This window comes from Ceratotherium simum, chromosome 28 (assembly GCF_057802395.1).
Source record: "Ceratotherium simum simum isolate JZ-2026a chromosome 28, ASM5780239v1, whole genome shotgun sequence".
In the NCBI taxonomy this organism is placed as follows: domain Eukaryota; kingdom Metazoa; phylum Chordata; class Mammalia; order Perissodactyla; family Rhinocerotidae; genus Ceratotherium; species Ceratotherium simum.
Genome location: NC_141927.1, coordinates 16,883,568 through 16,906,179, shown reverse-complemented (window position 1 = coordinate 16,906,179; position 22,612 = coordinate 16,883,568). Strand labels below are relative to the sequence as shown.

Genomic DNA, 22,612 nt, shown 5'->3' with positions numbered 1-22,612 from the left:
ACTCAGAACAAAACCCAAAGTCCTTCCTATGACCTCCAGACCCTCAGATTTAGCTCCTGTGCATTTCTCTAGCCTCCTAACCTCCTCCACCTCTCTCAGTTTGCTGTGGCCACGCTGAACTTTGTGTCATTCCACAAACACTCTGAGATCACACTGACCTCTTGCACTTACTCTTGTGTTTGCCTGGAACAACTACTCACTTCCTCATTTCATTCAGGTCTCTTTTAAACGCCACTTCCTCAGAGTCTTTCCCTAACCATCCTTTAAAAATTAGTTCCAACCCACCCCCTCTAGCTCCTCACCCTGCATTATTGTCTTCAGAGCACTCGTCTTTACCTGATGTTATTATCTGTCTTCCGAAACAAATGGAAGGCAGAGATTTTGTCTCTGGTTTACAGCTGCATCCTAGTGCCCAGAACCTTGTCTGGAACATACAGCCATCAATATTTGTTAAATGAATGCCCAACGCAGAGGCTGCCCTCACATCAGAGAGTGTCAGGCATAGGCTGGGCATTCACTTGGTAGGAACGTTGTGAAGAGTTTTAAGCATCAAGGAGTTTGGACAAGATGACATTTAGGTCCCTTCCTAACTGAAGTACAATGATTCCATATTGCTTTATGAAGATTTTTGGAAATAAATATACATTTGGGAATAAATATATGTTTCTCTAGCTACCTTCCAGAGGCTTCTAACCTGTGCCCCTTAAGAAGGTGTAGGAAAGAATAAATCAGAAAGTTTTCCCAGTCTTTCGTCTTGTCAACTAATTTGTGCTCTATACTTGATTTCCTACAGGTAAGTAACTTCCACCTTACTCCGCTCTATAGTTCTGATAAAGGCTGCAGAGTGAATAATGAACTTGAAGTTATTTAAGAAAGATCATTATTTCTGTGGAAATTGGGGAAGTGGCCTGGGAACATAATAAAATAATTGGTGGTTAAAAGCAGCGAGAATGCCTGGTTTTGCCACTGTTTGACAAGTTACTTAATCTTTCCTGCCTCTATTTCTTCATTTGTTAAATTAAGATTAAGTGATTAGTAAATATAAACACATTACATAATATGTAAAGCACATGGAATGATACCTGGCACACAGTAAGTACTATATAAGTATTAGCTATTAATTGATTTTTGACATTTTAAACAAAATACCATAATGAAATATTCAGTTATAATTGACGAAAATTCAAATTAACAAATTACCTGACACCTTATTTACAACAAATTGTTTGATGGATAATGACTGATCTAGTTTTTGTAAAGTTTTAGATATAATTTTTTATAGCTTATGAAATATTTTTAATTTGCTCTTCATGATACTTCTTCCAGATAGATAAGGCAGATGAGGAAAGGGTCTCAAGAGCTTAAGTGATTTGTTCCAATTTACATGGCTAGTCACAGGTTGAGCCCGGCTTATTATTCTAATGCATGTTCCACAGCATTAACATACAAAAGGCACAGGCAGCCTCTGAAGAAGCAACAGAAGATTGCCAAAAATAAGATAGCTACTACTTAACTTTCTCTCCAGTTCCCAGTGGAGCTTCTTGTTGATCTAAGTCTCTCTTAAAGTTAAGCCGTTCTCACACGATCCCCAATCTTTGTTTCAATCTTGAGCCTTAAATAGGTATGGTTGGTTGGCACGAAGTGGAGATTAATGGCTGCCAAGCAAGCTTATTTCTTCCACTATTCACTGATGGAGGATGCAGAAACCTATTCAAGTCATACAGGCATCGTAATGGGACAGTAGATAACTGGATGCCTGAGTTGTCAAGAGAGAGGATGCCAGTGTTCATTAACTCTTAACTCTTCATGTCTGAGTCTGGGGAAGAAGGTTGTTTCAGGGGCCAGCCCAGTGGTGTAGTTAAGTTTGTGTGCTCCGCTTCGGCAGCCTGGGGTTTGTGGGTTTGGATCCCAGTCGCGGACCTATGTACCGCTTATCAAGCCATGCTGTGGTGGTGACCCACATATAAAGTAGAGGAAGATGGGCACGGACGTTAGCCCAGGGCCAATCATCCTCGGCAAAAAAGAGGAGGATTGGCAACAGATGTTAGCTCAGGGCTGATCTTCCTCACCAAAAAAAAAAAGGAAGTTGTTTCACAGGAAACTACCTAAGGTTGTATTGTTGTATTTTCAAAATCAAAAGAAGAGATAATAGGGCCGGCCCAGTGGCGTAGTGGGTTAAGTGCGCATGCTCCGCTGCAGCGGCCCGGGGTTCGGATCCAAGGCGCACACCAATGCACTGCTTGTCAAGCCATGCTGTGGCAGTGTCCCATATAAAGTGGAGGAAGATGGGTACTGATGTTAGCCCAGGGCCAGCCCTCCTCAGCAAAAAGAGGAGGATTGGTGACAGATGTTAGCTCAGGGCTAATCTTCCTCTCACACACACAAAAAAAAATTTAAAAAAAAAAAGAAGAGATAATAGTGGTAAGAAAACAATCAATTGGCCTCATAAATAGTTTGTGCCCCTCAAATCAAATGTGTGTCTGCGTGTGTTCCTCTATTACTGATCATTTCAGAAATCTTAATTTTTCTACATGCTTCACTATTCCTATTACTGGTTTCTGTATTTGCTTTTCTGTAAATTTATGCAAACTCTAGAAAAGCTCTACCAATTGTCCTAGCACTTCTTATACCCTCCAGTAAGGCATTACATGAGTATTCCCATCTATGACTATCATATGAAGTGTGCCTTGCTAGGAGAGGCACAATAATAAAAATTAATTACAGCTAACAAAAGGCAGAGGTGAAAATGATTATTTAGATTTTAATAAAATCTGAAAACACAGGCCTTTTACCTCAAAAGAATGCATATACTTATAAAGCTTGTTTGGTAAAATTCATCAACACATAACCATATGAATTTTATTGTTATGTGCACCTGGTAAAACCATTCCTATTCTAAAGACAAATGTATTGCCCTTTGAGTCACATTATACCCTTGATAATGTCTTTAAGATGTTCATTCCACACTGTCCTTTGGATAGGAAATAAGAATTTTAAATATTGTTTTAGAAAAACAGTAAACAGTTATGAGGCATGAAAATAAAAATATGTATATTTGACAACAGTAAAAATTTTCTGTACCATCTGCAATCCCTTTAAAAGCCAGATGTATACCTGGATTTACATAGTTCTCCCCACTGAAAAAAAAATTAGTCAAAAAAGCCTCTATACATTCTGACTTCAGCTCTGAGAAGCCTAAAATGGCAAAGGGACAAGTACTAAGAAAGCACCATGAATCAAAAATAACTTCCCCAGGGCCAGACCCAGTGGCCTAGTGGTTAAGTTCCGTGCGCCCAGCTTTGGCAGCCCAGGTCCCTCGGCACGGACCTACACCACTCGTCTGTCAGTGGCCATGCTGTGACAGTGGCTCACATACAAAAAGAGGAATATTGGTAGCGGACGTTAGCTCAGGGAGACTCTTGCTCACCAAAAGAAAATAATAATAACCTCCCCCAATAAATAAATAGATATTTTAAATTTCCCTTTTTAAATACCACCACCATCCTCGCCACTATTCAAAGAGGACTCACTATGAATTACAGTAATGTTATTTAAATCATATCTTTTAAGAACAGATATTTTTTAAAGTGGCAGGGTGAGTAAAGAAGAGAGAACTTGAGAACAAGAGGATAAGACCTAGGGGGATGCTCTTGGAGAGGCAGTTTGGACAGCTACAGAGGAGCATGGGAGGACATCCAAGACAAACTTCATCCACCTTATAACTTTGTAATTTTTTATAAGATGCTGAACTAAAACTGCACTCCCCATTCTCCCTTCCCCGCAACTCATCCTGGGGCTGCCATTGGCTAATCTGATGTTTGACATAGGCCATAAATAGAAGGCATGATGCCACATAAGTTGAGACATTTGCCTCACTATATAATGTGTGTACATAGGAATCTACGCAATAGGAATGAATCAATATTTATCTTCGATGTTAAGAATGCTTTAACAGGCTATGACACTTAGATAGCTCTCAATCCAATTTTCAAATACCTCCAAGAAGAAACAGCAAGTTAAGAATTTACTGTGTACTTTCTACCCCTCCAGGCCCCACCTCCACCCCTACTCTCCAACCCTGCCATTTTTTAACATTAGGAGTCAAAGCTCTCAAATAACAGAATACACTTCAAGATTTTATAAAATTTCTAAACATCACATTCTCCTCAGACACACAGATGTAAACATAGATCAGTAATCATATGTTAAATTATTAACAAATTCTATTTATTCTTTAAGTAACAGTACTAAAACAAGAAAGAGTATTATAGTGGCAGGCTTAAATTTCTTTTGATGCTTTAGCTATCTGTCCCACAACATCTTATATTTTTTCAAATAATTAGCACTTGATGATGAGTTACTGAGAGTCAGGATCTAGAAAGCTATTTGTCTTCCAGATGCTAATAGGACTGTACTGAAGCAGTCTTGTAGTTCTTCATATTTAGTGCCCTAAAATTGGAAAAAAATGCACATTTAATTTTATAGGTACAGGTTATATATCTGTACGTTCTTGTAAAAATGTTTTACAATAAAAAATTAACAATCCAAAACCAGATTTTCTCAGCAAATTCAAAAGCTTCACTTCAGATAAGTCAGATATATTTTTAAAATGTAATTTAAGAGGGAAAAATTGGTTGATAGGACCAATTTTAAATACTACCATCCAGAGAAGTTCATTAGTTTTAAAATTAGGCTAAAGGAAATGAAAACTTGATTTAGGATAATATTTGTGATAATGTAAAAAGAAAGAGATTTCAATAAACTCAAAGTTACTAAACAGAAGATAAACTTCTGATTTTTCAAAAGAGCAATCAGTTACTCTTTTCTTTTCTCTGCTCCAAACACATATGCTGGGCATCACAGAACTTTCTCAGCTCTGTTCTCTGGAGAGAAAAGAACACACAGAAAACCTGAAACCACCCCACAAGAAAAAAATTCCATCTATTCGAGGTTGAGTGTGGTGAGGAAAATTCTGATTTTACTGTCTGTTCTGTTATACGTATAGATACTGTTGGGCAGAGTACTGATAGGTGGCTTGCCAAAGGACAAAAGGTCAAAGGACATGGAAAAAAGGCTCCATAGCTTCCTGTTTCCAGTCCAATACTCTACCAACTAGCCCACACAGAATATTACTCCTGCAAACAACAGTTAAATTACATAAATAACGAAGGGCAATCTTACTTTTGTGATATAACAATAATGTTGGTATTATAACCACTGCCCACAAGTGATAAAGATGTACCACTGTTTTTATAAAAGAAAAGAATGTGAATTTGGTGTCCTTTACCTAATACACTGTATGATTACAGTGTTGGGCATTAAAACGTTTTCAATGAATTCAAGACAGAAAGGTAATCAAATGAATTCTACTTATTTATGGTTTTGCACACACACACACACAAAGAATGATGGATTGTCCTTTTCTAATTTATATTCTGAACTCTTAAGAACTTCTTTTCAATTTAGAGAGTGCTCAAAAACTGGGTAAAATTGAAGTTTTAAGATACCTTAATAATATACTTTTTCTCAAAGTATTATAAAGTGATGTTAATAGTATTTTTAAGTAACCAAAATATTTCCTGTTTTCAAAGAAGATTATTTCAAAGTTAAGGACAGAAATCTTAAGTGTCATTAGGATCCCTCACAATTACTGAGAGCCTGGAACCCACATAGAGATAATAATTCAACAAGGGTCAAAAACTCCCTTTGAGAAACAGACAATGTTAACATGTACTGCGAATTGAACTAGAAATATCTAAACAGTCTCAAACAACTCATAATAAGGTGCTTTAGATTTGCCTAAAAAATTGTGGACAGAATAGTTTGGCACAGATAAATTAAGCTTTTTCAATTGGGAATTTCAGAAGATGAGAAAGAACTTCTATAATGGAGAGTGGTCTACGGAAGGAGCTGAGATTTCTAAAGTCACCCAAATTTGTCATTTTTAAATGTTAAAATAGAAGATATTATTCTGAAGAAATCTAAAAGTTGAAAACAATTTTTCACGGTACATGGGCTAAATGTAACATATTACTACCTTTTGACATTCAAAGTCATTATACTTTCAATTGGTCTGCTTTTTGGTCCACCTGGTGGATGGAAAATCTTAACATCTTTCCTGGAAATCTGCTTTGCCAACTTAACCACATAAGGGTCAGCAGAATGTGAAGGGTAAGGGTCAAATGTTCCTGCCTTCATTCCACCAGCCTACAAATAAAAATGAGACAATTTAATGTGGTTTTATAAAATGCTTCCAACAAAATTAGATTTTGAAGAAGTTCATACATATCGGTGTATTGTCTATGGAGTTGGTTTTACATTTAAAGAAAGTTGTCTATACTGTTTAATTCAAATACCAGCAAAGAGTATCCCTACCACCAATTTTACGGGGTTAACACACTGTAATTCCAAAACTTCTCTAAGAAAATGCAAATGTTTATAGGAAGGTAATATTGTAAATGACTGCCAAGCATTAATATTTTAGCAAGAGTTTATCAGACCAGGCTATCATCTAGTTAGAGGGTGAGCCCATTACTGAGGGAATGAAACCTAGGTCAGACATATTTTGATAGAGAAAGGAGTTAGGGCTCAGAACCAGAGGACGGGAGAAGGGGCCAAGGGTCAAGTTTGTCCAACAGAGAGCCTAGCATAACATGAGTTTACTAAACACCTCAGTGATGGAGAAGATGCTAAAAACCAAAAAAAAAAAGGAATAGCACATAAAAATAGAAGGTGAGAGGAAAATGTGATCTACTTTTACTTTATATTTTTCTTGTAGTCTATTAAAAGAAGTCAATCAAAATATTTTTTGACCTATACACAAAACGGACAAATATTTGCTTTGTCTTTTAAACTGATTTACCATGATTTTAATCTTTATATTATATATAGTCGCCAAGAAAACTACAGAATCATAACAACCCATTTAATTAGGCATCCTTTCACTTACAGTATCTAAGCCAAATATACATGAAAATTTAATTCATTTGAAAGATATGGTTGTCATTTTTCAGGTTTTCCAGATTGAAGACACATGAATTATTTTGAAGAGCAACAAATAATAAAGAAACTTAAGCAAAGTAAAATAAATTCATTGATAAATGTAAAGGCAAAATGGATGAATTAGAAAAATATAGATGGTAAATAAACCAACCCATCAGATTATGCCTTAAAAAATAAATAGATAAATCTATATTATAATTAAGAATGAGAAAGGAGTGGAGGAAACCTATACATATATGGAATATTAAAAAATATAAAATAATATTTTTGCAAACAACCATGTCAATAAATTTGAAAATGTGAATGAAATGAATGATTTTCAAAGAAAATATGTGTCAAAATTGACTTCAAGAGAGATAGGAAGGGCCGGCCCCGTGGCTTAGTGGTTAAGTGCGTGCGCTCCGCTGCTGGCGGCCCGGGTTCAGGTCCCAGACGCGCACCAACACACTGATTCTCCAGCCATGCTGAGGCCGCGTCCCACATACAGCAACTAGAAGGATGTGCAACTATGACATACAACTATCTACTGGGGGCCTTGGGGAACAAAAAAAAAGAGGAGGAGGATTGGCAATGGATGTTAGCTCAGGGCTGATCTTCCTCACAAAAAAAAAAAAAAGAGAGAGAGAGAGAGAGATAGGAAGCCTTAGATAATGGATAGGCATCATGCAAGAAATTAAGCCCAGAACACTTTCTATGAGAATTCTTTCAAGCCTTCAAGAAACAAATATTTCTAGTGCTATTTAAACTGTTTTACGTTACAGAACATAAGAAAAGGAGGAAATCTCCCTGATTATTTTAAGATGATAGCATCTATTTATACTAAAATAGAACAAAGCATACCAAAAAAAAAGTACAGACCAGTCATGCTTAAAATTATTGTAATGCAAAAATACTTAATAAAACATTAACACATAAAATACAGTATTACACTTAAAAATTAATACAACATGGCCAAGATGGATTCATTCTAAGAAATCTATTATTGTTATTCACCTTATGACAAGTCAAAGGGAGGAAAAAAAGATGGTCTAAATATATTACATCAAAACATTCAACATAATTTTACATACATTCCTGATTTATTCCTATTTTTGGCATCTATAAAAATGAAACGCTAGAGGTGTCCTCATTAAATTCAAGATTAAGGCAAGATGGCCACTACTGCTAGCCCGAGCAATTGGACATGAGCATGACATAAGAGAGATAAATATTGGAAAGGAGGGAGCAAAATTATTTGCAGATAATCATACATCTGAAAATCCAAACAGAATCAACAGAATACCCATTAGAACATAAAAAAGCTTAATGAAATGGCCAGATATTTTAAAAAATCAAATGTTTTTATAAAGACAAATAATATGAGGAGAAACATTATGGGGAAAAAACTATTGACCAGAGCTTTAAAATAAGTAGGAATAAATATAAGACATATAAACCTATGTGAAGTAAAATATAAAATTCTACAAGGGAAATAAAAATTTTTATAAGTAGTTTATTTCTAGATCAGATCAGAAGATTCAAATTATAAATATGCTAATACATCCAAAAATCTAACGATTTAACTTTATAGCAAAACACCAAAGGTCTTTTTCTCCCAAGAACTTTACAAAATAATTCCAAAGTTCCAGAGAATAAATACGGGAGAACAGCCAATACAACTTTTTGAAAAAGTAACAAGAAGAGACTAGACCACCCAATATTAAAATGCAATAGTAATTAAAAGTAGTTTGGTACTGACAGAAATAAACATCAGTCAAATAGAATGGAAATTCAGGAGGGAAAAAAACCCTCAAAAACGGGAATTTTTATTTGATAAAGGTAGCATTTCAAAGCAAGTGGTGTTAAAAATTACTCTGTCAGAGAAAACTGTAGTGTGGTTACCAGGGGTAATGGGGGTAGGGGGTGGGCACAAGGGGTAAAGGGAGACATGTATATGGTGATGGACAAACAAAAATGTACAACAAAAAATTTCACAATGTTATAAACTATTAAAACATCAATAAAAAAATTACTCAGTGAGGTTAGGAACAATTGGCTTTTTAAAAAATCAGTTTTAACGAAGTCTAATTCACATACAATAAACTGCACCTATTTAAAGTTTACAATTCGGGGCCGGCCCGGTGGCATAGTGGTTAAGTGCGCAAGCTCTGCTTCGGCAGCCCAGGGTTCGTAGGTTCGGATCCCGGGCGTGGACAGACACACCGCTTGTCAAGCCATGCTGTGGTGGTGTCCCATATAAAGTGGAGGAAGATGGGCACGGATATTAGCCCAGGGCCAGCCTTCCTCAGCAAAAAGAGGAGGATTGGCAACAGATGTTAACTCAGGGCTAATCTTCCTCACCAAAAAAATAATTAAATAAAGTTTATAATTTTATGATTTCTGACAGGTATATACACCCTTGAAACTACGACCACAATGAAGACACAGAACACATCCTCCCTCAAAGTTTCCTCCTGCCCTAAAAAGTGGATTTCAAAAAAGATAAAAGCTGGAGGCCAGCCCAGTGGTGTAGTGGTTAAGTTCGTGCACTCTGCTTCGGCAGCCTGGGGTTCATGGGTTCGGATCCCAGGTGCAGACCTAACACCACTCATCAAGCCATGCTGTGGCAGCATCCCACATACAAAATAGAGGAAGACTGGCACAGATGTTAGCTCAGGGCCAATCTTCCTCACCAAAAAAAAAAAGAGAGAAAGAGATAAAAGCTGGACCCTTACCTCACTCTTCATATCAAAATATATTTCAGATGAAGATATAAATGCAAAAGGATAAGATTAATAGAAGAAATCAAGAGTGTATATTTTTCTAATATTGGTGGTAAGAAAAGTCATTCTGAGAATAACATGAAACTCAGGGAAAAGGATTGATAAATTTGACTACATCAAATTATTAAACTTCTAAATAGCACCAAATACTATAACCAAAGTCAAAGATTCAACAGATTAGAAAAATTATTTTCAACAGAAATGACAAAAGAACAATATCCTTAATGTACAAAAAGATCTTAAAAATCGATATGAGAAAGATAAATATCCTAATAGAAAATCCACAGAGAAAATGAACAGGCAATTTACAGAAGAAAAAATAAAGTATAAACTAAGGTTTACAAACTATAAGAAACATTTTAATTTTTATTCACACTTGTTGTAAACTTCAGCAGAGGCAGATAGTTCATTTTAACCACCATTTCAAAAACTAAAAGATGGTCTGGCTTTTCATGGTTTTGAGAAAAACTATACCTAAGATCTAGAGAGGCACTTAGAAAACACATTTGAAGTGATTAATAATTACTTCATTACAAGAGCTTCATTATTCCCTACCCTAGCCATGCTTTGTGACTTTACATAATTTTGTAAAAACGGGTTTCATGATTCTTGGCATGAATACAAAGAGAAGTTTATTATTTCCATAGGTAGTAAAATGATTTGACAGCAAGAGGCAATATTTCTTGATAATGATTAATATTTTTTCTTTCTAAAATTTTTAACTTACCTTTTTACCAGGAGAGGAGGGCTTAAAAGGGCTTGGAAGTAATTCTTTCCTCTCTGCTTTTTTAATTGGTGGTAAAGGTTTCTCAAAAAAATAAGGATTAGAATCAAAATACTCCCTTGGGTAAAGATTTAACTTGAAAGGTGTCCCTTTAAGTAAATGATGGTGCTGTTCATTCTCTTTCTGTAAATTTAAGAGTTTGAAATTATATAGCATAAATTACTCAAATTGGAAGTAACATAGAGTCAAATCTTCTTTTAAATTTTAATATAAGCATGTAGATTTTTTTAATATATACCGCCAGGTTCACTTTTTTTAAACATCCTTTTGTTATGTTCTGTTCTTATGATACAAAAGATACACTTGTTTATGAACAAGCACAACTACGATTGGCCATTTTGGATATAAATTTATTTGAAGTAAAGAGATCTATTATCACCTGAACACATCTATATTAACTATCTGGGTGATATGATGTATTAAAAAAAAAGATTGGTCTCTAGTTCAAACCCTAACTCCTTCCTGCTTTTTAGTATTTCTTAGGGACTCTGGGAAATTTACTTACCCTTTTAGTGTCAACTTTTCTTCAACTATAAATGAGGATAATTTACCCCTTACGCTGTTGTAAAGAGTAAACGAGATTATGTGTATAAAGTACCTAGCATATGGTAGGCTCTCAATAAATGTCAGTTTTTACTTCTAAGAATAAGGAATACTTACTTTTTAAATAATATATCAGTCTTATATTACAACTTTATTAGCTACCTAGTATTTAAGCAAAACAGAAGTCATTTTTTCCTTCCCATATTGCAATCTTCTCTACAGGACAATACTAAGTATAAAAATTGCTGTTAATAAAGTAGAAAAAAATTTCAAGTTATGAATTATAGATTCAAAAAGACATCTATAAAGTGAATATCGATACATTTTTTCACTTTTTTAAAATATGAAATCTGGTATTTCATCATTCAACAAACAACTGAAAACATTTGGTAAATGAAATTTAAATAGATGGTCAATCCAGGGAAGACGAATTTTCATTACTAAGAACCCAGCTGTAACACTTCCACAAATTTTCACTCTTTTTAGATTTTTGTCTTGCTTTTGCCTCTCCTCTTCCTTTCTCCAGTCTATAGGAATTTCAGCCCTTCTTGGTGATCTCCTCTCTCCTCTTCATGCCACTGGTACTGATGGTACTGATAATTTAACCATTCCTTTGCCCTTTTGGGCAGTGTTTCTCAAATTTTCATAGGAATCACTTGGTAATTTATTTAATTTACAAATTGCCAAGCTCTTCCCTCAGAGATTTCTGATCCTACTGGTCCGCTGTATGGCCCATTAATCTGTAGTTTTAACAGTCACCCCAGGTGATTCTGATGCAGGTTTTCAGAAGGCAGTGCTTGACAGATCACCTTTTCCTAGAGTATGGTCCCCTTCAATAGAATATTGTATTTGTTTTGCCAACCCCTGCCCTAGAGTATTCAGTTGAGCACTGATCAGCACATATATGTGAGGGAAGCACTCAAAGCCAAGAAAAGAACCACCCAAAAAGATTAGAGGTAACAGTGTCTAGCTCTCGCACAGAGCTGGGAAGAGTGCTCATTCCATTAGCTGTGCTAGAAAACCTGATTCCCAGGGAGAGCACACAGAAAGGTCTCGCCTCATCAGTGGGGAGTAATTAGCCCTGAATTGAGCATTGCTCCTGTCCCACCCAACAAATCTCGAAAAGCAAGACCTGAAAAAAATCAAATTGTTTCCAAGTAATTTAACTGCATCCCAGAATAAAGCCCAAGAATATTTATAAGAACACAAAAATATACAGTGCTCAATGAGATAAAATTCACAATGCCTGACATCCAACCAAAGATTACCAGTAATGGGGGCTGGCCCGGTGGTGTAGCAGTTAAGTTCACACCCTCTGCTTCGGCGGCCCAGGTTTCACAGGTTCGGATCCTGGGCATGGACCTACACAGCACTTACTGAGCGATGCTGTGGTGGCATCCCAGATAAAGTGGAGGAAGATGGGCACGGATGTTAGCCCAGGGCCAATCTTCCTCAGCAAAAAGAGGAGGATTGGCAACAGATGTTAGCTTAGGGCTAATCTTCCTCAAAAGAAAAAATTACCAGTAATGCAAGGAAATAGGAAAATAGGACCCATACTGAGAAGAAAAATCAATCATTCAAAATTAATTGTTAGAATTAGCAGAGAAGGACATTAAAATAGTAATTAAACTGTATTCCATATGCTCATAAAATTAAGTAGAGACACGTAAGATATAAAAAAAAAACACTCAAATTGAACTTCTGGAGAGCAAAACCACAATGTGTGAAATTTAAAATACACAGGATGCCATTAACAGCATATTGGACATTGCAGAAAAACAGATTAGTGACCTTGAAGACATAGCAAGAGAAACTATTCAAAATGAAACACAGAGAAGGAAAAAAGATAATTAAAAAAACAGAAGCGAACAGAGCCTTGGTAAATTGTGAGACAATTTCAAGAGATCTAATGCACCTGTAATTGGAGTCCCTAAGGAGAGGAGAAAAGGGGAGGAACAGAAAATATACCTGAAGAAATAAAAGCTGAAAATATTCCAAATTTGATGAAAACTATTAAACCCACAGATCCAAGAAGTTCGATAAACCTCAAGCATAAGAAGCATGATGAAAACAACCCCAAGACACATCATAATCAAATTGCTCAGACGAGTGATCAAGGAAATCTTAAAAGTAGCCAGAGAAAAAAGACACGGTACATACAGAAGAACAAAAATAACCATGAAAGCAGATTTCTCGTCAGAAACAATTCAGGCAAGAATACAGTGGAGTGATCTCTTTAAAGTTCCAAAAGAAAAAGCAAGGATACATTTTATTAAATTATTTTCAGAATTAATTTTAGGAAATCCAGAGACATAAAATTTCTGACTTATGAATAATAAGTTCTGAAAATAAGAACAGAAGAGCTTTGCTGTAAGGAGAGAAAAGTATCTTACAATGTTTAGGATGAAAGACTAATTACCGAGCCATTGATAAAATTGCCTTGTATGTGTTTATATATTATTATTATTCCTACAGATGAAAAGTAATTTATATACAATTTTACATAAACTGAACAGTCCATACATAGAAACAGAGATGATTATTTTCAAATGACCAAGGTTTCTACCCTATTTAATAGGAAACTTTTCCTGGGTTTGGAAATGCCCATTTGCAAAACTGGCCACTGTCCTTCTATCTCATGGCCCCACAGCCACTTAAAATCACCATGGCAAAATTACTGAAGACTGCACGCCTAAAAAAACAGAAACAAAAAACTAAAAAAAAATGGTTACCATTTAATTTCTGTTGCTTAAAGTCCAAACGAACTCGACTTTTCATTACTACCAGCTTTCTTTAATTTATGATGATATTATTAAATTATGTTGATATTGTTCCAAAATCTGTAAGGTTTCCTCTATTCATCACATGTAGGCATTGCCCACAAAGTGAAGAGGTTTCACTATAAGTCAAATACTGTATAAAGTGAGTGTCAGAGGCATATGCCAGTACATTTCAGTTTTTATTTCTGCTGTTTAATAAAGTGCATAGTTTTCTCCCATCCTTTTACTCTCTCTCCTGTATGAATTCATCCATTTTCTACCCTCCACTTTCTCCCTTCTCCCCATCACTCCTCCATTCCATTCGCTCACCATAATGGCTTCTTGATCAGCCCAAAAGTACCATATCACTACCACTTTCTTAGGCATAAAATACTAGAGTGTGGTGGGAATATGGCTAAGAGTCAGGAAAAGACTCTTCTACTTAAAACAGACAGAGCTGAGGGGCTGGTCTCATGGCCTACTGGTTAAATTCGGCACACTCCACTTCAGTAGCCTGGATTCGGTTCCCCAGGCACAGACTTATATCACTCATTGGAGGCCATGCTGTGGCAGAGACCCACATACAAAATAGAGGAAGATTGGCACAGATGTTAGCTCAGGGCAAATCTTCCTCAGCTTAAAAAAAAAAAAAAAAGACAAGAGTTGCTTAGGCCAAGTTAACAGAAGTCTCACAGCTAGTTTGGAGAGATGTAAGATAGATGTAGTAAACTAGAGCAGGAGATATAAGTTGATCATGGGAAGAGCTGAGAGGATCTACAGCCTGATGTGGAAATCTAATATTAAAAAGGTAAAATTATCACAATTCATAAACATCAGCCTGTCATTGCCCCAGTAACATAAATAGATAAAACAAAACAAAACATAATCAGATCACAAGTGAATTCTCTAAGTCAACTAAACAAGAGAGAGGTGGAAAAATGTTAAAATAGATTACCTTATAATTTAGTTTTGGTGCATCATAGAAATCAGCAGAGTGTGAAAACTGTTTACCTATGGTAACATTTGCATAGCTAAGGAAGGAAAATAAGTAATGGTGACTTCAGGGTTCAGAAATGTTAAATTTTATTTTATTTTTTTAAGTTCAAAATTAATTATATGAAAATATTTAAAAATATCTTACCCATATCCAGTTCCTTTCTTTCCTGGGTTTGTGTATAAATTCTTTCCAGGTGCCTCATATTTTGCCCTGGGTTTTAACTGTGCACTGAAGAATGGGACTGGACCTCCTATTGTCCCATAGTAGCTTCCTAATCCACATCTTAGATACAGTACAAAAAAAAAGGAGCAGGTTAAAACGACAAATTTTTTGTTATATATATTTTACCACAATTTTTTTAAAAAAATGATTGAAAAAGGAGCAAAACATATGCAATGGAATTGACTTGCCTAACTTTGGTAAGGAAAAAAACAATTTTTTTGTTAGTTTTTAATCTAATTTCCCCCATTTTTCAAAGTCACAAATTTTGAGATGAGATAAGTTTTTAATTTTTTATGCTTATTTTAAATGTTCCACATAAACAAAACTTCATAATCTCTGGAAAGTTAGAATAGTTTCCATGAATTCAGTTAATTATAACAATATACTTATTGTTAACGCCCTTTACACTTTAACACTTTAACGTGTTAAAACACCCTTTTGTGTTTTTAGATGAATTTCTCAACACTTTATGGCAAGTTAGCTAATAAATGGCTGATTTCTTCTGACCACTCACTAGAAACTATACTTTCAAAACACATACGTAAAAGTATTGTTTCCACTGCTGATGGCAAAGTGAATCTCATGGAATTTTGGTGCTGATTTTCTTCTTTTTGGTTTATACTTATTTCTTTACTATAGAAAAAAAATTAACCAAATATTTTTTCTTCAATTTTAAACTTTTAAATTTTCTGGACCCACAGTATGCTTAATCATTAAACTATTTGTCATCTAGCACTTTAACAAATGCTTTCTTTACAATTTTCACAATAAAAAGGATGACTAATGTTAGTAAGAGTCATAGTCTCTACCTTCCAAGTTATCATTGACGTAAACAAGATTTAATAATCAGAAAATGGTCTACAAGACAAATGAAACCTTACTATTATCAAAACTCGACACTGTTTATACATTTGAATTAAAAATTTCAAAAACTAGAAAGACATCAACATCACTTATTATTTCTGGCTTACAAATAAAGCTTCCATTAGAAGATATTCATTTTCATTAACTGCTACTTATATGTCATAAAATTCTAAGATACAGTAAGGAAATAAAGCAATGATATAGCAGAGAAAAGGACAGTTATGCACAGGCGTAATCTAACTAGAATGTGATTTTATGCAAGCATTAAGAATCAGTACATTTAGAATTTATTAAATGAGTATGGTCCCATAATTTGGTATTGAATAAGTAGCAATATGAGGGCTTCTTATTTATACCACTAATCTCTCTTTTTGGAAATTCTTTCTGTACCTCGCAAAATTACAGATGTTTTTCACATATCTCTGAGCTTTAAAAACAAAGAAAAACTACTCTAATTATAAAACTGTTTTTATTTCTTGGCTGACAAATGAATATAAGCATATTATAAACTAAGGTATCAAGGCAGCAAGTCCCAAATATTACCACAAGAGGTCAAAATTCATTAAGAGGGGAGACTGAAAAATAGGAAAAAGTTATTTAAAGGGTAAAATACATATATTATATGAAAAAGAAATGAAGTAGTGAACCAAAAAATGCATGTTTGAATTTATATCTAAGAATAAAATGAAGAAGCCCCTAAAAAAGTAATAATAATAATAACAAATAATTCACACCTATCCAAAGTGTGAAAAGATGGAAAAAGATTAAACTATAATAACAGATAAGAAATTCCCCACTCAATAAAAATTTAGTAATTTTGAGTTAGAAGAACACAGCTTTACTAATTTCAAGAAAATACCACAAACAAGCACAAAATTAGCCTTCAACCAGTCCTCATCCATCATAAATTCTAAATTGGGAGTCAAGGTTATTGAGTGCAAATTAATATCATATTCTAAAGCTCAGCTATATAATATATAACATAGACTATATGGTTTTAATGATTTAAAGGTAAGAAAAAAAAAATGAACCTCCACATTGACAACTGTCACAACTAAAACATTGTTAAACCCCATGCAGGTATCTGTACAATGATTTCTTTTTTTTTTTTTCCCCTGAGGAAGATTTGCCCTGAGCTACCATGTGTTGCCAATCCTCCTCTTTTGGCTTGAGGAAGATTCGCCCTAAGCTAACATCCGTGCCCATCTTCCTCTGTTTTGTATGTGGGTTGCCACCACAGCACAGCCACCGACGAGTGGTGTAGCCTGAACCGGGGCCGCTGAAGCGGAGCACGCCAAACTTAACCACTAAGCCACGGGGCCAGCCCCTACAACGATTTGTAAATAACACATCGTTGATAAATTATCTTCTTTATCAAAAATAAGACCTCCTAATTTCGCATTTTTTATTTACACTTTTTAAAATTTTTTGAAAAGCAGAAAAAATAGTCAAGGGCACAAACATGATAACACAAGGCAATTTTTTCCCTAACTTTTTTGCAAGGTTTTTGAACAAATTTATTTTCATTATTTAGTTGCCTTTTATTATATAAACTGATAGAGAACAGTGACACAGATAACCAAAAATTTAATGTGATAATGAGAATCTACTTAATCAAAATTACCTCTCAACTTAAATCATTCAATATAACTGTCTCCACCTAAGACAAACTTAACCTAAAAATCATACTTTAAAAAATGAATCATACACAAGTAAGTCCTACGGAAAAACAAACACTTAATTTAGGCTGGAGGAGAGAAAGGCACAGTAGACGTATTAAAATTTCCCCCTCAACACTTACGGCTTTTTATCTCCACTACTAGGGAGGAAGGCTTTGCCTAGATTTTTTCTGGCTTCTTCCATCATATGTCGTCTCCTCACTTGATTCAGACTTACATAGCCTTCGCCTTCAAAAATCCTTGCAAAATGGGGATCAAAATAACCTGCCTGGAGATTTGACATTTCTTTGGATCCCCCAGGTAACATCTGTCTATTTTTGCTTGCAGCTTCATTAAAGGGTCCTTTAAAAACAAATTAGGAATATCATGATTTTGAGCCCACTAGTAATTAAAGAATATGAAAAATAACTTAGAAAAGTTTCAAAATGTGCTTTGGGCCAGTGAGTTTTGAACTCTAAAACACCATTTCAAAGTGTTCACTGAAAGCTCTGTGTTAAAGGCTATATTGACAATAAGATCTATGAGGTTTCCACAAAACATTTTAATAATTAGATTAAGGACTGGTTATAGACTCTGAATTTTAGAGTGGAAGAGGCCTTAAAAGTCCTATAATCCAGTGCTCCCTCATCTACATACCAGGAAACACTGTCTGTATGAGATGTCAGTAAGAGTGTGTGTGTGGTGTGTGTGTGTGTGTGTGTGTGTGTGTGTGTGTGTGTAGGTTGAAGGGAAGGGCATTCCATACTCAGACGGAAGCAATGTGTGGTGTGTGTGTGTGTGTGTGTGTGTGTGTGTGTGTAGGTTGAAGGGAAGGGCATTCCATACTCAGACGGAAGCAATTCCCCTCCTGGGTATATACTCAAGACACATGAGTGCCTATATCCACTAAAAGACATGAACAAGAATGCAAGAAGGTTCATAGCAGCTTCATTCATAATAAACAAAAACAAGAAACAGGGGCCAGCCCCCTGGCGTAGTAGTTAGGTTCAGGTGCTCCACTTCGGTGGCCCTGGTTCGCAGGTTTGGATCCCAAGCATGGACTTACACCACTTGTCAGCCATGCTGTGGTGGCGAACCACATATAAAGTGAGGAAGATTGGCACAGATGTTAGCTCAGGGCTAATCTTCCTCAAGCGAAAAAAAAAGAAAAGAAAAGGAAAGGAAAAGAAACAACTCAAATGCCCATCAACAGGAAAACAGATACATAAATTGTGGTATATTTCTACAATGAACTACCAGCAGCCCTGCAATTTTCTAAAAGGCTGTTTTTATGACTATTTAGAACTTCTTTTATAATTTGGACCAAGGAGAGCTCAATTTGAAAAGTCCTTCCATAACATGAAGAATTTTTTGAAGGTAAAAACTATCCTTAATTCAACTGTTTTTTTTTTTCTTGTGAGGAAGATTGGCCCTGAGCTAACATCTGTGCCAATCTTCCTCTGTTTTGTATGTGGGACACTGCCACAGCATGGCTTGATGTGTGGTGTGCAGGTCCGTGCCAGGATCTGAACCCTGGGCCGCCGAAGCAGTGCGTGAACTTAACCACTACACCACTGGGCCAGCCCCTTAACTGCTTATTTAAATGTGAATTTTTTAACTTAAATTTTTGAAAGGTAATATATTTACATGGTTTCAAATTCAATAGTATAAATATTTTTACAGAAAGTCTTCCTTCCACACTCGGCCACCCAGTTTCTCTCCCACAGAGAGAAATTAATATCCTACATGATATTAATTTTGTTTTCCAGAGAATGTTTAGGCATGTTCCAATGAATATTTTCATATATATCCTTTACCATTTTTAATGCTTAGCATTCTACATACACTATTCTGCACCTTTATTTTTTTAATTTAACAATGTATCTTACAGATGTTTTATATCAGTGTATTCTTTCTTATTGTTATATAGAAGTCATTGAACAGCCAAAAATTTAACTGAGACATTTAAGATGCTCATTTACTTTAGCTCTTTTTATTATTTATGACTCTTCCAAAAAGCCCTCCACTATTCATTTAGCATTTCATTTTTCAATAAAGTGATCATGGGTGGCCTCTTCGGATGCAAATGTAAATGCTGGGTCTCATTTAAGAAAAAAAAAAATCTAAAAACAAAATATTCTGGTAGAAAACTGCCATGCACCTTTGGAAAGAAGTAAAATTACCTATGAGGAAACTATATGAAGGTAGGGTAGCTCAATAAAATGAGCTTCCTGCTCTTATCAAATTAAGTCTTCTCTTAACTCTATTGAAATTTCACAAGTTTATTCAACTTTAGAACTAATGCTCTAAAATATGGACCACTGAAGAATATCATTTAAGTCAAATATTAAATCCAAAATGTCATATAGAAAATACCCCTCACACACACTATTAGGCTGTAAAGAAAACCAAATATACTCACGATTAAATGATGACACATATCTATCACCAACAGTAACATATCCCATCTCACTGAAGAGGCCAATCCTCTCCATATCCGTTTTCCCTCCTTCTACAGGCATGGCTGCTACTTGTGGTGGTGTTCTCTATAGTGGCAACTTCAAAAGGTTGCTTAGGGCTGCTGCTTTTATAGCAAGATCCTACTTTACATTGAAAAATACAGGGGGAAAGTTTAGGGGGAAAAAAGTGATTACTAAACTTCAGTCCAAATCACTTTCAGTCTGAGAGTTAACATTCACTATAAAACAATAGTCTCAAACCATGTGGGGAAAGAATCTACTCTGTGGAGCTGGAGGAGAATAATGGGATTTAAAATTATCACTGTGACCCCTCCCCTTGACTGTCCAGGTGAATTATTCATAAATTACAAATAAATGTCTATGATAGCCTCTGCTGCATTGCCATTCACCTGCTATAAATGATAAAATTATTACTGTAGAGTGCAGTATAAATACGGTGTAAACAACATCCTTCTTTAGAGAAGTTCAAGGTAGATTTAAAAATCATAATTACATAAGGCAGACATTTTCAGCTTTGAGCAAATGATTTAAGCATACTGCACTGTCCCTCATACTGAAAATTACAACTCAGCTTTTCAGAATGCACAACACATATAGGTATGAGACTATAGTTCCTGAGTTTTTTCAAGCTTAAATGAATACAAGAAATGTGCCATTGGCAAAATTAGTTCACAAAGGAGGTGGGGGGAGAGGACAACTGTCTAGGCGAGATAAAAACAAGAAGAAAACAAACACAAACCCACAATGAATTCAGAGTATTTGTCAAAGGAGAGACTGCAAGTGTGTTTTCTTTTGAAATGTCACATTAAACATGCAACTATTTAGACTTTTTTTTTTAATTAGACATGTTCTAAAGAGGAGGACCAAAGAGCTAAAAACACTTGTCTCCATTTCATCATCATATTTTTTAGCACCAACTAGACCTAGGCACCAGGTGTACACTAGTGAAAAAAACAAACATTGGCTTGTGCCTCCCAGTTTGTAATCCAAGGTAAGAACCTTTTGCCTTGACTTTCGAGCAAGCTGTTGCAATATCACTAAACACGCTTGCCTCTTTGGACCTGTGGCTCATCAGAGCGTGAATCATTGCTAATGTGTACTATCAAAGGGGCAAGCGAAGATTCCGTTTAAACTAAAGCATAAGAAAAGACAACCCATTTCCCCATCCTCCCTCTTCCTCTGATCAAGGTATGCTTTAAAACTAGATGTCAGTCAGTTGGGCTGGACTACTTAGATTTATCTCATATTTCAAAGCTCCATTTCTACTACCCAAACACAAAGGCTTCCTGTGCTGCCACAGGGACTCAAATCCTTTAAATGGCTCACAAGGTCCGCTATCACCCTAATCTGTCGCCATGGGGACCACCCCTCCCTGGCACCTGGGCACTGTTTGTCCTCTTCCAGTTCTCAGGTCGGGCTCTCTCCTGCCACAGGACCATGGCACATGCTGTTTCAATTTAGGCTGGTACTTCACTGTGCCGACCCCTTTAGTTCCCCTAATTAACACCCATCCTTCATCAGTTTAGTTATATCATCGTGCATGTACTTCTCTTTCCAAGCCCTCATCATGGTTATCGAATGGGTTATCATTTTACATTCACCGTGTAGGGATCCTTTAATTAATAGCTGTTTCCTCTCCTCAACTGTCGGCTCCGGGGATGCAGGAACCGTGGTATGAGACAGTATTCCCAGTGTGTGAGCAGCGTCTGGCACACAACAAAGCGAGCCACAGAGGGAAGGAAAGGAAAAGGAAAGAAGTTCTTGCTTTGAATTTTTCCACTACTTAACTCTTCTTGAGCAACAATTGCAAAATCACTCATTCACGTATTTCGTGGATACTAATACCTGGCTCGCTGGTAGAAGCTAGGAAAACTGAGACGTTAAAAGGCACACATCCTGCCCCCAGAGAGCTTACAATCTAGTAGACAAGAACAGAATTAAGCACAAGTGGAAGATGGCAAGTTCCCTTGAAAGGCATGGATAAAGGGCCGTGGAGGGTGATGTAGGGGCACAAAACTTCCTGTTGAGGTGATGGGGAAAAGGATTCCCCATTAGGGAACGGAGGCTCGGAGTAGGTAGGTATCTAATGGGCAACACCTGGCGGCCGCGAGGACCAAGTCACCTCTCAGACGGGCACCCAGCCCTACACCGAGATCAGACCGTCCCAGCTCCAGTCCAGGTGAACTCAGCTGCAGAGCGATGGGGGCCACGAGCCACCCTCCCACCAGCGCATCCCGCGCGCGGCCCCGCCACCAAGAGCCTCCGGACGCTCTGCGCACGGGTGGTGTTTATTGTGGCGCGTCGCCGCGGCTACGGGAGAATCCATTCCAAGTACGCTACCAGAGGATTCGTGGAGAGTTCCAATTCGCATCGAGGAACACACAAAAGGACTTTTGAGTGTCCGTAGGATACGAGTGACTCAACCGATAGAATTTACCGACAGTCTTCCGCTTCTCGCCCCGTGATCCACCCCCGAGGAAGTGTAGCGTGGTACGCCCCATGGCGTATGCTGCGGGGCATGTTGGGAGTTGTAGTCGGCCT

General features: G+C 36.4%; 1 protein-coding gene across 9 annotated transcripts; it reads right to left on the bottom strand.

Moving 5' to 3' along the window:
* Positions 1 to 4,205: 4,205 nt before the first annotated feature.
* On the bottom strand, positions 4,206 to 22,539 carry CFAP96 (cilia and flagella associated protein 96). Of its 9 annotated transcripts, none has more exons than XM_087418371.1 (8): positions 22,509 to 22,539; positions 20,014 to 20,191; positions 17,735 to 17,954; positions 14,992 to 15,129; positions 14,806 to 14,881; positions 10,492 to 10,671; positions 6,038 to 6,207; positions 4,206 to 4,449 (listed from the first exon to the last, which is right to left on the bottom strand). In XM_087418371.1, the coding sequence occupies exons 2-8, from the start codon at positions 20,111 to 20,113 to the stop codon at positions 4,401 to 4,403; spliced, it is 933 nt and encodes a 310-aa protein (XP_087274497.1). In that variant the 5' UTR covers positions 20,114 to 20,191; positions 22,509 to 22,539; the 3' UTR covers positions 4,206 to 4,400. The 9 variants fall into 9 exon arrangements, with proteins under 9 accessions (XP_087274497.1, XP_004428805.1, XP_087274492.1 ...); XM_004428748.3 differs by having other exon boundaries at positions 20,014 to 20,194; positions 22,412 to 22,518; XM_087418366.1 differs by having other exon boundaries at positions 22,412 to 22,516.
* Positions 22,540 to 22,612: the final 73 nt, after the last annotated feature.

Excerpts from the sequence above, each read along its gene's own strand:
- CFAP96 (XM_087418371.1), bottom strand. The coding sequence starts at position 20,113 with ATGCCTGTAGAAGGAGGGAAAACGGATATGGAGAGGATTGGCCTCTTC. Across the intron at positions 10,672-14,805 it reads CACCAAAACTAAATTATAAG|AAAGAGAATGAACAGCACCA; the intron begins GTAATCTATTTT and ends TTAAATTTACAG. Across the intron at positions 6,208-10,491 it reads CCTCCTCTCCTGGTAAAAAG|GCTGGTGGAATGAAGGCAGG; the intron begins GTAAGTTAAAAA and ends TTTTATTTGTAG.